This window comes from Ictalurus furcatus, chromosome 16 (genome assembly GCF_023375685.1).
Source record: "Ictalurus furcatus strain D&B chromosome 16, Billie_1.0, whole genome shotgun sequence".
NCBI lineage: Eukaryota > Metazoa > Chordata > Actinopteri > Siluriformes > Ictaluridae > Ictalurus > Ictalurus furcatus.
Genome location: NC_071270.1, coordinates 21,224,439 through 21,239,802, shown reverse-complemented (window position 1 = coordinate 21,239,802; position 15,364 = coordinate 21,224,439). Strand labels below are relative to the sequence as shown.

Genomic DNA, 15,364 nt, shown 5'->3' with positions numbered 1-15,364 from the left:
AATAATAATACTGCATTTAATATATTACCATAGTCTATTAAAGTTTTAGTAAGCTACAAGAGCTTTGTTAGGTATCTTTATGTGGTAAAAAAAAAAAAAAACTGCAATAATATCTTAATGGACATAAAAACTGTCACGGACCCTCCCTCTCAAATAGATATAAATTTGTAAAATTAGCCATGAAACAGTATTATCTCGAAATGTTTCTTATGTCTGTTTCTCAGAAGATCTGGAGGAACTTCTGCGATTAAAACAAATATTAAACAACTACATAAAAAAATTACATTGTATTTACTCAGGTTGCCTTTCTTTTATGTTGTATTTCATTTGAAGATCTAAAACTATTTAGTATGAGATATACACCAAAAAAGAAGAAGGAAAAACTGTTTCACTGCACTATACATAGATAGATAGATAGATAGATAGATAGATAGATAGATGATGTAATGTATGGATGTAATTGTATTCAGACTAGAATATGTTGGAATAATAGAATGGTTTAGGCTGTGTAAGATTTTGGGCAAAAACTTAACAAGAAGAAATGAAAATGGGGATTAAAAAAAATTACATTGACTGCGACACTGATATCTGTCACTTAACTAATCGTTTAATTATTATAGGTAAATATTTATTTGTAAAATTTAAGTAACCAATAGAACCTTATAGTGTATTCATGGATTTGTTTTCTTCTTCATACATTATAGGCTATACATAGTGAAAAGCACTTCCGCATGTAAACGTCAGAGGTGTTGCTATAGTTACACGGCACAAAGGGACGGGGATTCATGAACAATTTAACTACACTTCACGCTACCGGATTAACAATGTAGCTATCTATTTTTGTTTTGTTTTGTTTTTTAATCAGTTTAAAAACTCCTATAAGTGGAGTAATGCCTCTCATGAAGAAACCCCGGAAAACTGAGCCACTTATAAAAGTAGTAGATAAAAAGGCTCAGAAGAATGGACTCCGCCACACCATCTACAGCACGAACGGAGACCAGTACACCGGGGAGTGGCGGGATAACATGCGACACGGTATCTCACGATTCCCTTTTATTAATCACAACCTAGTGTAGTAGTAGCGCCTATGTCCCTGTCTAATCGATTGTTGCAATGCGCATGCGCAGCAAGTCATTCACCTCGAACCTACACTTGATCTGCATTGCCTCTACTCTTCTGGAAAGACATGGGCAGATTTGTAATTGATCATATTGGTTCGGCTTTTTTCTTCTTTTGTTCTTTGTATTTTTGCTTGGCCTAATAATGTCTGTACGGATAAATAAAGGAGTATGTGGTTACCTAGGCTAATAATAATATTACATTTGAAGAGACAAGCTGCATAAACTGGATATTTTGTAATTGTTTTTTGTTTGTTTGTTTATTTTGTAGTTTTCCCCCTTAGTTTTATTGATAGATAGATAGATAGATAGATATAGTAAAGATTACATGAGGAGAGAAAGCATACATTTTGGACCAAAGTTCTTCATCAGACTAAGCCTCCTTGCACAGCTGATAAAGGACTGTTTCTCTTAAACCTTTATGGACATTGCTTAACTTTAACTGCATCTGCAATAATTGCTTATGTATATAGATAGATAGATACTGTATATAGATAGATAGATAGATACCTTGGTAGGTAGACAGATACTTGCCCATTTTTAGATAGATAGATAGATAGATAGATAGATCCAGTGCTATGAAAAAGTATTTGTCCTGATTTTTGTCCTGATTTCTTCTGTTTGTGTATGTCACATACTAAATTGTTCCAGAAATTAGCATAGTATCGTCAAAAATAGTTACTAATTCCCCAAATCTATGAAACTGCATTCATAATGTGGTTCAGCTGGACTAGACGCAAGCAGGCCTGATTACTGCAAACCCTGTTCAATCAAATCAACACTTAAATAGAACTTTTTTAACAGCATGGAGTTGGTTAAAAGGTCTTACCCAGTAACACACTATGCCAAAATTGAAAGAAATTCCAGAAATGATGAGGAAGAAGGTGATTGAAATACATCAGTCTGGGAAGGGTTACAAAGCTATTTCAAAGGCTCTGGGACTCCAAAGGACCACAGTGAGAGCCATTATCTATAAATGGAAAAACTTGTCATAGTAGTGAATCTTCCCAGACGTGGCCGACCTTCCAAAATTCCTCCAAGAGCACAGCAACTGCTCATCCAGGAAGTCTCAAAAGAGCCAAGGACAACACCAAAGGACCTACAGGCCTCTCTTACATCAATAAAGGTCACTGTTCATGACTTCACTATCAGAAAGACACTGGGCAAAAATGGCATCCATGGAAGAGTGGAAAACCACTGCTAACCAAGAAGAACATTAAAGCTCATCTGAATTTTGCCAAAATACACCTTGATGGTCCTCAAAACTTTTGAGAGTATGTTCTGTGGACTGATGAGTCGAAATTGGAACGTTTAGAAGACAAGGGTACCGTTACATCTGGCGTAAACCAAACACAGAATTCCACAAAAAGAACATCATAGCTACGGTCAAGCATGGTGGTGGAAGTGTGATGGTGTGAGGATGCTTTGCTGCATCAGGGCCTAGACAACCTGCAATAATTGAAGGAAACATGAATTCTGCTCTCTACCAGAAAATCCTAAAGGAGAATGTCCTGTATTCAGTCTGTAAGTTGAAACTCAAGCTCTATTGGAGTTTGCAGCAAGACAATGATCCAAAGCCTAGGAGTAAGTCCTATAGTCTTAGAAGTAAGTGAAAGACTGATCTCCAGTTACCTGAAGTGTTTGGTTGCAGTTATTGCTGCTAAAGGTAGCATAACCGGATTTTAAGTTTAAGGGGGCAATTAGTTTTTCACTTGGGTGATAGGTGTTGGATAACTCTTTTGCTTCAATAAAAAAATTGTATTGTATTTACTCAGGTTGCCTTTCTTTTATGTTGTATTTCATTTGAAGATCTAAAACTATTTAGTATGAGATATACGCACACAAAAAAAGAAGCAGGATGGGGGCAAATACTTTTTCACAGCACTGTAGATAGATAGCTGGATAGATAGATAGATAGATAGATGCTGGCGACCCACTGATATCACCAAACTGTTGCATTATTCTTTTGTATTGCTGCTCCAGGAGGTTCTTCCTTCAGTCTCCTCTGGAGTAGGTGAAATGCATGCTCAACTGGGTTAGGTTCCAATACTTTTGGAGGGGGCTGTAGATAGATATTTAAACAGATCTCTCAAACTCTAATGTGTGAACAGGAGATGGAACACAAGTGTGGAAGAGAGCTGGAGCTCTGTATGAAGGTGAATGGAAACAGAATGTGCGTGATGGCTATGGGGTGCTGAGCAAATTGCGGCCATCAATGAATGAATATGTAAAAGTTTATTCAGGAACATGGAGAAATGGTAAGAAAGAGGTGGGTATCACTATGTACTCCAATACTGTCTCTTAACATGCAATGTTCAACTTCCCCTTACTCCTCAGAAGTGTACACTATTCCAGCATTAATGGAGAAGTGTGTAACAGATCAATATGAACACACATTACAGCTTTGAAATATGTTTCAAGATAACTACTGTTATATATACATTTCTGGAACCAATTAAGAGACCACTGCAAAATGATCAGTTTCTCTGGTTTTACTATTTATAGGTACGTGTTTGGGTAAATTGAACATTTTTGTTTCATTCTATAAACTACTGACAGGCATGTCCCCCAAATTCCAAAAAAAAAAGGCCATTTAAAGCATTTATTTGCAGAAAATGACAACTGGTCAAAATAACACAAATTTGGTGGAATAACCCTGATTTTCAATCCTAGCTTTCATGCGTCTTGGCATGTTCTCCACCAGTCTTTCACACTGACGTTGGGTGACATTATGCCACTCCTGGCACAAAAATTCAAGCAGCTCGGCTTTGTTTGATGGCTTGTGACCATCCATATTCCTCTTGATCACGTTCCAGAGATTTTCAATGAGGTTCAGGTCTGGAGATTGGGCTGGCCATGACAGGGTCTTGATTTGGTGGTCTTACATCCACACCTTGATTGACCTGGCTGTGTAGCATGGCGCCTTGTCCTAAGCCAGAATTGAACCCTTCTTTTCCTCACTCAAAACTTTCCTTTTCCACACTTTTGGCATGGTCAATAGTTGTATTTTTATTCCAATTACTTTTGAGGTACTACTAGCACTGTCTTTACCATCCAGGTGGTCCTATATTGCAAGAGGATAGTGATGACCACAGCAGTGGTTTTTATACTTTTCCTTGTTAAATAAGATTTGGTTCAGGTGATCACCTGATCAGTGCCTGTGTTGGATTCAACAGACACTGGAATGGAATGACTGCCATACATGTAGAAATGCTGATGTAAGAAAAATTTGCAGTGGTCTCAATTTTTTTTGAGCTATAAACAAACAAACAAATATATATGTATATTATTAATATATAATATACACACACACACACACACACACACACACACACACACACACAGTATCTCACAAAAGTGAGTACACCCCTCACATTTTTGTAAATATTTGATTATATCTTTTCATGTGACAACACTGAAGAAATGACACTTTGCTACAATGTAAAGTAGTGAGTGTACAGCTTGTATAACAGTGTAAATTTGCTGTCCCCTCAAAATAACTCAACACACAGCCATTAATGTCTAAACAGAATGGTGTGTATAAATAGAATAGAATGGAATGTATAAATAGAATGGTGTTTAAGATGGACAAGCCTACAGTATTGGGATACAGGTCAGAGGAAGATGGAGGTAAAGGAAATTTTACCTTTATATGTATGTGTGTGTTTGTGTGCAGGGCTTTGGGACACATTTCTACAGCTCATCAGCACGATATGAGGGGGAATGGGTGGAGAATAAGAGGAGCGGATGGGGGAGGATGAATTATGAGAATGGAGAGGTGTATGAAGGAGAGTGGCTGAAGGATAAACGCCACGGTCAGGGTGTGCTGTGGCTTGGTATGATATTTTTATTTATTTATTTATTTATTTATTTTTACAAAACACTGTTATTGATCAGGAAGTAAGTGATGTGCACAGGAAGCTTGAAATGATTCAAGAAAAAAGAAAAAGCTTGTGTGTAATTATGATGAGTGTTCACTTCCACTCAGTAACAACAAAGCTACTGATTGGTCAGCTGCTGTAACGGCCACTATGACATCTTCAGCTGTTAGCTGTCAGGGACTTCCAGTGGAAAGCTTTCACACTTAAACTAAAATATTTTATAAAATGTCTATGAATTTCTATAAAATTTATAACGCCCACCCCACCCTCACCCCTCTTAAAAAATAAATAAATAAATAAACCAGAAAAGCACAGAGTGACATCAAGGACTAGTTGAATTTGGGGAAACCACTTGAAGCATTCGTTGTGTTGAAGTATTCCAATTGCTTTTGTTTGAGTTGTTCATTGCAAACAGCTGAAAGTCTGTAAATTTTGACAATAAACATGATTTGCAATGGGGGTCGAAAAATTTTGATTGCGACTGTATATATTTCAACCAGTCAGGTCACAAATAAAACAAGGCTGAAAACAAGAAACAGAAACATGGAGGACAAAGTGCCAGGGAAAAAAATACAACATGTTGAATTGAAACGTCATAAGAAATAACAGTTTGTCTATTTTTGGGATATTCACCGTTAAGCAATGAGACGTTCCACCTTAACTGCATACAGTCAAGTCGCACGAGCAGCTAAAATTCTCTTGATTTTCTGCCTCCAGAGTTACAGTAGAGCTCTAAGGTCTGAAAGGTTGCACATGGCCAATACACAACACACTGTATAATGCGTTAAATACATTCACTTTAAAAAAACACAGCTTGCCTTCTGATTAATAATAATACTTTAATAGTATAAGTTACCAAAATACACACCATGATGGTGAATCAGGGATAAATAAAGAGTAAACCACCTCTGTATGTGTGTAAGTGAATGAAAACAGGTATGAAGGCAGCTGGAAGGAAGGGAAGAAACATGGACATGGATGCTTCTTCTACGCCAACAGGGGTCAGCTATACGAGGGCTTCTGGGTAGACGATGTCCCGAGGTGCGGGACAGTGTGTGATTATGACTGGAAGCATGCACACACACCACCACTGTACCCGATCCCCCCGGTAATACAGCACCTTTAACCGTGTGTGTGTGTGTGTGTGTGTGTGTGTGTGTGTGTGTGTGTGTGTGTGTGTGTGTGTGTGTAGGAAGGACTAGGTTTTAGAAACTTGACAGATTGCACACACACACAAATAGACTACAATATTCTGGTAAATAACACTTTCATTCACAATATAGATCATACTGAATTCATAACAAAGCATGTAAATGTACTTTTAATCAGATATATGACTTAACATGATAGTCAACCTTACTAGCACCTTATTTTGAATAAATCTGTGTCAATTAATTCCGTCTGTCAGTAAGTTCTTCTGTCTCACTCACTGTCTCTATCTGCTCTGTAGGTGATGCTGCAGGATGTTCAGTCAGTACTGGTGGAGGGACGCGGCCGTTTCTGTGCCAGCAGAGAGGATTAAAAAAAATCAACTGATGAATCCTGCTGTCTGTCTGTCTGTCTGTCTGTGCAAATTCCACACTATCAAATCTGATGTGTGCAGTTTGGCATGTGTTTCAGCCATGAGAACTGGACCATGCTTCTTTACATGTTCATATATTTGTCTGAGAGTTACTACACCAATAACGGACCGTTTGTTTGCCTCAAAATGTGGCTTCTGTAAATTTATCAAATGTCACATTGGCAGATTTAATACCTAACATTTGCTAAATTTACAGTCGCTACATTTTCATGGACACAAATGGTCCGTTATTAGGGTAGTGACTAAATTCATCAAACGTTTTAATACATATCAGGTTCAGCAGCAGCAATATTTTGTAAGTCAAGACAAAGAAGGAACTGTAATTTTGCATGACACAAGAACAGGAAATCACAGATATGGTTTGTGCGCCTAATAAAGTGGACGGTGAGCCTATATTATATTGAGTATATATTCATTTATATATTCCTGGAGCTCTGATCTTTCTCATCGACAAGGTGTTTCAGCCTCTGCAGACAGGATGTTTTACTGTATGTACCATTCTGTGTAAACTCTAGAGACTGTTGTGTGTGAAAAGATCAACAGTTGAACAGATCAACAGTTTCTGAAATCCTCAAACCAGCCTTTCTGGTACCAATATCCATGCCACAGATAAAGCCAGAGAGATCATACTTTTTCCCCCATTCTGATGTTTGATGTGAACATTAACTAAAGCTCTTGACCTGTTTATCTGCATGATTTTATGCATTGTGCTGCTACCACATGATTGGCTTATTAGATAACTGCAGGAATGTGCAGGTTTTCTTAATAAAGTGGACGGTGAGTGTATACTCCAAATATAAAATATACAGCAATATAAAATGAGAGCTCAGTAGTGTGTGTTTTGGTAAATTTCATTTTATTTCATTCAGACTTTTAAAGGTCTTCCAACCATACAAAACTCACTACAAACACTTTTTGTAAACCAATTAGACACTGGGTGTGCTTGGCAATAATAATAATAATAATAATAATTAAAAAAAAATCAAAGTTCAAGGCCACGCCACTTGGCTAATGGTTTCCCATCCAAAATGAGACCCACATATGGTTAAAGCAGTCATTTTGTAGTTGTGTAAGATTCTCGTCACCAACAAAATGCACGTTCAACCTGTGCTAGATGTTCTGATACTGTTATATACCACATGACAGCAGATGAGGAATGTTTGTAGCCTAAAATTTAAGACAGTTGATTCCTTCAGACTTTTAATTCATAAAATGTATGAAAATTTTTATTAAGGACAAGTCGACACTCTGCTCAGCAGCAATAATAAATGTACGTGGTCAATTTGCTAAATAGATCCTACTAAATAGCTGCCTTGGTGCCTTTAAGAATTAGGGGAAAAGAAGACAAGGGAAGTGTTTTAAGTAGTATTGAAATGCCCAGATAACTTCAGACAGAGATAATGGGAGTAATTACAGTTCAAACGAAATACATTACAAAACAAAAGCAAACTGAGTACATACAAAGTTTTTATTGTTTTTAATTTTTTTATTGAAGCAAAGAAAATTATCAAGCACCTACCACCAATGTGAAAAACTAATTGCCCCCTTAATCTGGTTGTGCCATCTTTAGCAGCAATAACTGCAACCAAACACTTCTGATAACTGAAGATCAGTCTTTCACTTACTTCTAAGACTATAGGACTTACTCCTAGGATTTGGATCATTGTCTTGCTGCATAATCCAGTTGCGCTTGAGTTTCAACTTACGGACTAAAGACCGGACATTCTCCTTTAGGATTTTCTGGTAGAGAGCGGAATTCATGTTTCCTTCAATTACTGCATGTTGCCCAGGCCCTGATGCAGCAAAGCATCCTCACACCATCACACTTCCACCACCATGCTTGACTGTAGGTATGATGCTCTTTTTGTTGAATTCTGTGTTTGGTTTTACGCCAGATGTAACGGTACCCCTTCTTCTAAACAGTTCCACTTTCGACTCATCAGTCCACAGAACATTCTCCCAAAAGGTTTGAGGATCATCAAGGTGTGTCTTGGCAAATTTCACATGAGTCTTAATGTTCTTCTGGGTTAGCAGTGGTTTTCACCTCACCACTCTTCCATGGATGCCATTTTTGCCCAGTGTCTTTCTGATAGTGGAGTCATGAACAGTGACCTTTATTGATGTAAGAGAGGCCTGTAGGTCCTTTGATGTTGTCCTTGGCTCTTTTGTGACTTGTTGGATGAATCTTTGCTGTGCTCTTGGAGGAATTTTGGAAAGTCGGCCACATCTGGGAAGGTTCACTACTGTGACATGTTTTTCCATTTGGAGATAATGGCACTCACTGTGGTTCTTTGGAGTCCCAGAGCCTTTGTAATAGCTTTGTAACACTTCCCAGACTGATCTATTTCAGTCACCTTCTTCCTCATCATTTCTGGAATTTCTTTCAATTTTGGCATAGTGTGTTACTGGGTAAGACCTTTTAACCAACTTCATGCTGTTGAAAAAGTTCTATTTAAGTGTTGATTTGATTGAACAGGGTTTGCAGTAATCAGGCCTCCTTGCGTCTAGTCCAGCCGAACCACATTATGAATGTAGTTCCATAGATTTGGGGAATTAGTAACGATGGGGGCAAATACATTTTCACACAGGCCCAGCTGGTATTGGATAAACTTTTTTTCCTTCAATAAATAACATTATCATTTAAAAACTGTATTTTGTGTTTACTCAGGATGCCTTTGTTTTATCTTATATTGTGTTTAAATTTCTGAAACAATTTCATACACGATGTACACAAGAACAGAAGAAATCAAGATGGGGCAAATACTTTTTCATAGCACTGTGGGGTGTGTGTGTGTATATGTATGTATATATAAATAATATATATATATAAATAATATATATATATATATATATATATATATACACACATACACACACACACACACACACACACGGCAGCACTTTTCTAACAACACCAGCTCCACTGTTCATTACACTTCATCTGATTGTACTTTAAGATCTAATTGTATACAATTTCCTTTCTTCAACAATTTAGTTTTTTTATACTGCAACATTGCTGGCACTTGATCAAAACTAAACACTCCTCATTACATAGTGAAAAAATGTCATGTACCATGATATATATTTTTCCATACTAACCGCCAGTGATGATATGATATGGGAATTTAATATCAGCACATACCTAACAGTAGTATTTTGGGTCTGACATTCATAATTACAGAATACTGAGGGCATCAGTAAAAATAATTTCAACAAGAGAGCTATGGCATTAAAAATTACAGCAGTTAGTAAAATTAATTTATCACTGACCTCTAAAATGCTTTCAGTGATTAAATTCAAAGATGAAGAGCAAAAATGATGTACATCCGTCAGCTTTGTACTCCGCTTGCCTTGTGTTCATGCTATGGCAGTTCACATACCATAAATAGTTATACGTTGCTTGATATACTTAGTCTGCTAGTCAGTAATGTTTTCACAGATAGATAGTCCACTGGACCATCATCAGTTGTGTGATAATTTTTGCAATTAGATGTTAGTTATATGTTTACACATCAGCACTCAACAATTGATTATTGATCCCTGTATGATTCATGGAATAATTAAATAAATTTGAATGACACTATTGTGAATTACAGGTGACTCAGTAGTGACACATGTACCAACAATTTTTAGACACTCATTTAAACTAGCTAAACTTTACGTTGTTCCAGGCTGTTGATGTGCTAATCACAGTACGAGAACCTTCCAGTCCTAACAATGCTGCATCATCAAGGAGACCGAGATCAGTAAAAGACGCATGAGGTTTCCCAGTGAGGAAAATAAAGTGTCTGGATTGTCCCAAGTCCAGCCCTCTCTCACATGCACTGGTTAGCATCAACTGCTCACTATGGGTTCCAACATACCGAAAAATATTGTTCCACTTTTGTGAATGCTACGGGATTCTTTTATAGCCTTTTGACAGCTTTCCGACAGTGTGAATGCAAGGTTATAGTATCATTCTTAGAAATGTTATTATCAAACAAAGATCACAGACCAAAGAAAGCATGAGTTCATATATGTACGTCTTCAAGTAAGAAGAAAGTGGACCGACATTATATATGCTCGTGTAATTGAACATATTTTGCTGTTCTTCTAGTTACCATGCATGCTAGATACTCGAGGAACTGCAGTTCGATGAACACCAGATAACCTCCAAAGCCCTGGCTTTGCGTCAGGGCTGTAAAAAATCTGAAAAACAAATGTCAAGCTGAGGGATTTCAGTACGTCACGGTACTTCCTAATAGTTTAATTATCTTGTTAAAGCATAATGTCGATGTCTTCATTGTGATATACTGTCACACTGATATATTGTCACACTCCTAATTCACATTCAATAACAGACACAGTATTAGAAACAGGATTAGTATTTTTCTGACTTTTGTCATAAAAGGTAGCCTCCACAATTTAAAAATGCAAAAACAAGCACATACATGTATGTAAAAAATAAAAAATAAAAATTCACGCTCAGGATGGTGGCCCCTAAACGGAGGCTGGTGAAGCCAAAGTTTTAGATTTCATCAATACCTTTAAATCCACATGCAGAAACAATGACATACCGACACAGTAGTTTAAAAAGCAGGCTCAGGATGGTCAAGACGTCCTCTATTGGGAGGTTGGAGAGTGCAGTGCTGACGTTTCACCTCTTTGGTCCAGCTCATTCTGAAGCCGTGTCAGATCCTCCAGCTCCTCTAGCTCCCGGAACTGACGGTCAGTTTTGTGACTGACAAGCGAGCGGTAAAAATGGACAGCGAAGACTATAAAGATGAGGCCAAATGGCACCATGATAGAGGTGGAGGTGATGGCGGCGGCCACCCCAGCTGAGATGGTGCCGTTTTTCTGATTCTTGGGCCTGATGGGTAAAAACTTGACCCAGCAGAGCAGGACGACCTCGGCAAGGAAGAGCAGTGTACCGATGACGGTCGAGAAGGCCCAGGCCAGCTCGACATGGCGATGCATACGTTCGTGTGGAGACTCACGCAACGAGTTCAGGTTGTGCACATTGCTGACGGCCTCGATGTTGGGCAAGATGCAGGTGCTGATCATCAGAGCAAAGAGATGAACCGCCACCAACACTGTGGTGCATGCACTGAATGCGATTAACAGACCAGGGGGGTAATCGTGACTTGTATCCAGCTGAACCTCCACCATTGCGACCTACACACACACACACACTAGGGGTTAGGGTTTAGAACAGGGGCAATAGAGTACTTGAAAAAGAATTGTAGCAGAGTCACTAAACATTTTTTTTTTTTTTTAAAGGCCCATTTTTCAGTGACTCTCTAGTTTTCTAAACAAAGAACCAATGAATTCTGTAGGAGATCCACTTTGGCAGTTTTTGGATATTTGGACTGAGAAGTATGTCCTCATTCCCCCGCATCAATTCAAAACAGACGTCTCATCTGTTCATAGTTGATGGCACTAATCAAAAGTGGTAATGTGAAGCACCACTAAAAACCAAAACATAATACAACCATTAACTAAACAATGCTTAAATATTAAAAGGTAATTGTTGTCGCCATTTGGTCATTAGCTGCTTATCTGGACATTTGTAAGCAAGGAATTTTATGCAACTGGACCTTTAAAAAATTTTAGTTGAAGACTCATAGTTTGGGGTAAAATTCTTGTTTTTATTGTATGATTTGATACATCCACCAACCAGTTTATTAGAAACACCATACCAATACTGGGTAGGATGTCTCTTGTGCTCTCAGAATATAATCAATTCTTCCTGACATGGATTTCAAGGTGTTGGAAACATTCCTTTGAGATTCTGGTCAATGTTGACATGATTTTATAACAGAATTGCTGTAAATTGCTGCATGAGCTGCATTTTCATGCTGTGAATCTTCTATTTTACAAAGTCACAATGGTACGTAAAAAAAATAAATAAAAAATAAAGGGACGTGCATGGTCTGCCATAATACTCAGTCTGTAGTTTTCAAACGATGCACCCCAGTGTGTCCAAGAAAATATTCCCCACACCATTACACTACCATCACCAGCCTGAAGTGTTGACAAGGCAGACTTGGTCCATGCTTGACAGACTGGATTCATGCTGTTGATGCCAAATTCTGACTGTACTGTCTGAAAATTGCAGCAGAAGTTTATCAGATGGCGTCCTTGAGTAGTTCAAGGGAAAAGCATTTCGCCTATTGCCTGGAAATCGCGAGTTCGAATCTCTGTGTGATGGCACAGGATACATGGCCAAGTGAGTCCAAGAGAGCAAAAACTGGCCATACTCTCAGGGAGATAGGGGTGGCATATGCTCTTGAGCATACGATTCCCTGTTAAATTATAGCAACACTAGTCAATCATAGGCCTCTGTGAGGTCAAGCATGCAGAAGTGAGCACTTTCCTCCAAGTGTGTTATTCCACCCTCTGACGTTGTATGAGCAGCAGTTCAAAAAATTGTGGTCGGCTGACTTCTTGTGCCTCACAGGAAGCATGTTTTAGCCTTTTACCCTACCTAGTCAGTAGCTGTCGTGTGATAAGGGACACCTGACTGGAGGGTGGGAATTGGCCAAAACTAAATGAGGCAGAAAAAAAGAGAAACTTTTCAGACCAGGTGACATTTTCCGTGTCTTCAGCTGCCAAGCTTGGCCCACTGTAGCCTCAAATTATTGTTCCTGGCTGACTGGTGAGGAACTAAATGTGGTCTCCTGCTGTTGTAGCCCACTCACCGGAGATGCTTTTCTGCTTAACATGCTTGTAAAGAGTGACCATTTGAGTTACCATCGCTTTCTGTCAGATTGAACAAGTAATTTTCCTCTGAAATCTCTCAACAACAAGGCGTTTCCGCCCACAGAACAGCAACTCACTGGATATCCTTCGCACCGTCCTGTGTCACGGTGTGTGTGAAAACCCCAGGTGACCAGCTGTTTCTCAAATACTCAAAAACAGCCTGCCTGGCATCAACCACCATGATTAAAGTCACCGATAACAGATTATTTGATTTCAGTGTGTGAGATTAACGGAAACTCGACCTGCATTTGCATGATTTTTGCATTGCACTGCTGTCACATGATGACTGACTTGATAACAGGTGTTCCTAATAAAGTGGCCAGTGACTGTATGTTCTTGATCTGTTCGAGTTCTTTGAGCAAAATACGTTTTTATAAGGTTTTGTCACTGCAGCACTGATTAGATCACGAACACATGATGTTTATTATGATTATTGGGAATGTGGGACAGTCATATGCAAATATTTGGCATAAACAGACGTGTCCAGCGTTTTAAAAGGAACATATGATGTTAAATATTATTCATGGCCGTCTGCCTGATGTGCGGTGTGCAGATGTTTATGTTTAACACAATACTGAGTTGAGAAAATGAAGTGCTGTGTAGTGGGATGCTGCTCTGGAAGGGAGCGGAGTTACTCACCATGGCGAAGCCGGACAGCAGAGCTGAAGTGCGGCTCGTGGCTTTGAGCTTTGCCCGGCTCAGATAGAGCTTCCGCCAGGACAGAGCCTGCAGAGACAGCTCACTTCCGCTCATCGCGCGCATAACCAAACAAAAACACCACGGAATGAATCCCTGCTCTGGTTTTAGAGGTAGATCATTCAAAACAACGCGTCTCAAATTCACCCGAGTCAAACCTCCACATTTCTTTGGCTCATCGCCTGCCTGCCTGTAGCATTACCCATAATCCTCCGCGCTCCTTTCGACTCTAACCTGTCACTGCCAGAGAGGCACTTGGAGAGTCCTCACTACAGATGAAAGAGTCTGTGGTAAAATAAATAAATATTTAAAAGTAATGCTATTCTTAATTACATTTTAAACAATTATTTTACCTTTCCGTTGACTTTATATAAGCTTTTTGTTATTTACATTTAAAATTCAGTCTCAACACGTTCATGTTTTTTTTTCTTTTCCATTTTGTATTTCTACAATGTTATGACTTAACGACATACTCCTACTACTATAAAGTATCAAATATATTGTCAAAACCACTTCTCTGATTTAATACATTTATTATATTCACTTTTTCTTTTCTTTTTTATAGAAGCATCTCGTGGCTTAAACTTTGCGGTCGTGTATTGTACGGCGCATGCGCAAACTGTCACCCAGCATACATGAATAAATGTATACCTTCTCTAGAATATGATAATTAATTTAGTTTAGGCTATAATTGTAACGAAAGGTGTGAGATCTAAATAATAGCTTGAATTAAAAACCGTATGGTCTTATAGTCTAGAAGGAAGTTTAATTAATTGGTTCCATTTCTTAGTTTTTCAGTTTTAATAATAATAATAATAATAATAACAATATTATTATGTAGCCAGAAATGCTTAGATTAAAACAACAATCTAACAAAGGCTGTAACATAATCCAATAATGGCTTTTTTGTTTCCAGATCTTAAATATTTCTTGTAATAATGCCTTTTTGTGTGTGCATGTGGTCACCTACAAGTTTAGAAGAAGCATTCATTTGTCACATATATATTATAGCAAAATTCTTTTCATTGCATATCCAAGCTTGTTAGCAAGTTGGGGTCAATCATGATACAGCACCGGTGGAGCAGAGAGAGTTAAGGGCCTTAACCATTAAGCCACCACTTCCCCAATAAACTGCCTGCAGGTTCCTCTGAGATTTGAACTCAGATCACAGGATTCAGGTCCCAGAGTGCTAACCGTTACACCATTGAACAAGCTATATATTTAATGAGTGACCGTTCCAGTTAAACGGAATGCAGCACAGCAGTTTAGTCCATACAAACTCTAAAGGCAGCATGTTGTTTCAGTTTTGGCATCTTGCTGTTCTTTTCCTTCAATCATTCACAAGT

The 15,364-nt window shown here is 38.3% G+C and overlaps 2 protein-coding genes across 3 annotated transcripts; one reads left to right on the top strand and one right to left on the bottom strand.

Moving 5' to 3' along the window:
• Nucleotides 1–717: 717 nt before the first annotated feature.
• On the top strand, nt 718–6,539 carry morn3 (MORN repeat containing 3). The gene is made up of 5 exons (XM_053645373.1): nt 718–1,035; nt 3,230–3,387; nt 4,795–4,954; nt 5,923–6,107; nt 6,450–6,539. The coding sequence occupies exons 1-5, from the start codon at nt 891–893 to the stop codon at nt 6,519–6,521; spliced, it is 720 nt and encodes a 239-aa protein (XP_053501348.1). The 5' UTR covers nt 718–890; the 3' UTR covers nt 6,522–6,539.
• A 742-nt stretch (nt 6,540–7,281) lies between these two features.
• orai1b (ORAI calcium release-activated calcium modulator 1b) lies at nt 7,282–14,679 on the bottom strand. 2 transcript variants are annotated; one of them, XM_053645375.1, is made up of 3 exons: nt 13,962–14,679; nt 11,138–11,735; nt 7,282–10,769 (listed from the first exon to the last, which is right to left on the bottom strand). In XM_053645375.1, exons 1-2 carry the CDS (start codon nt 14,082–14,084, stop codon nt 11,184–11,186), a joined length of 675 nt encoding a protein of 224 aa, XP_053501350.1. In that variant the 5' UTR covers nt 14,085–14,679; the 3' UTR covers nt 7,282–10,769; nt 11,138–11,183. The 2 variants fall into 2 exon arrangements, with proteins under 2 accessions (XP_053501350.1, XP_053501349.1); XM_053645374.1 differs by having other exon boundaries at nt 7,282–11,735; nt 13,962–14,678.
• Nucleotides 14,680–15,364: the final 685 nt, after the last annotated feature.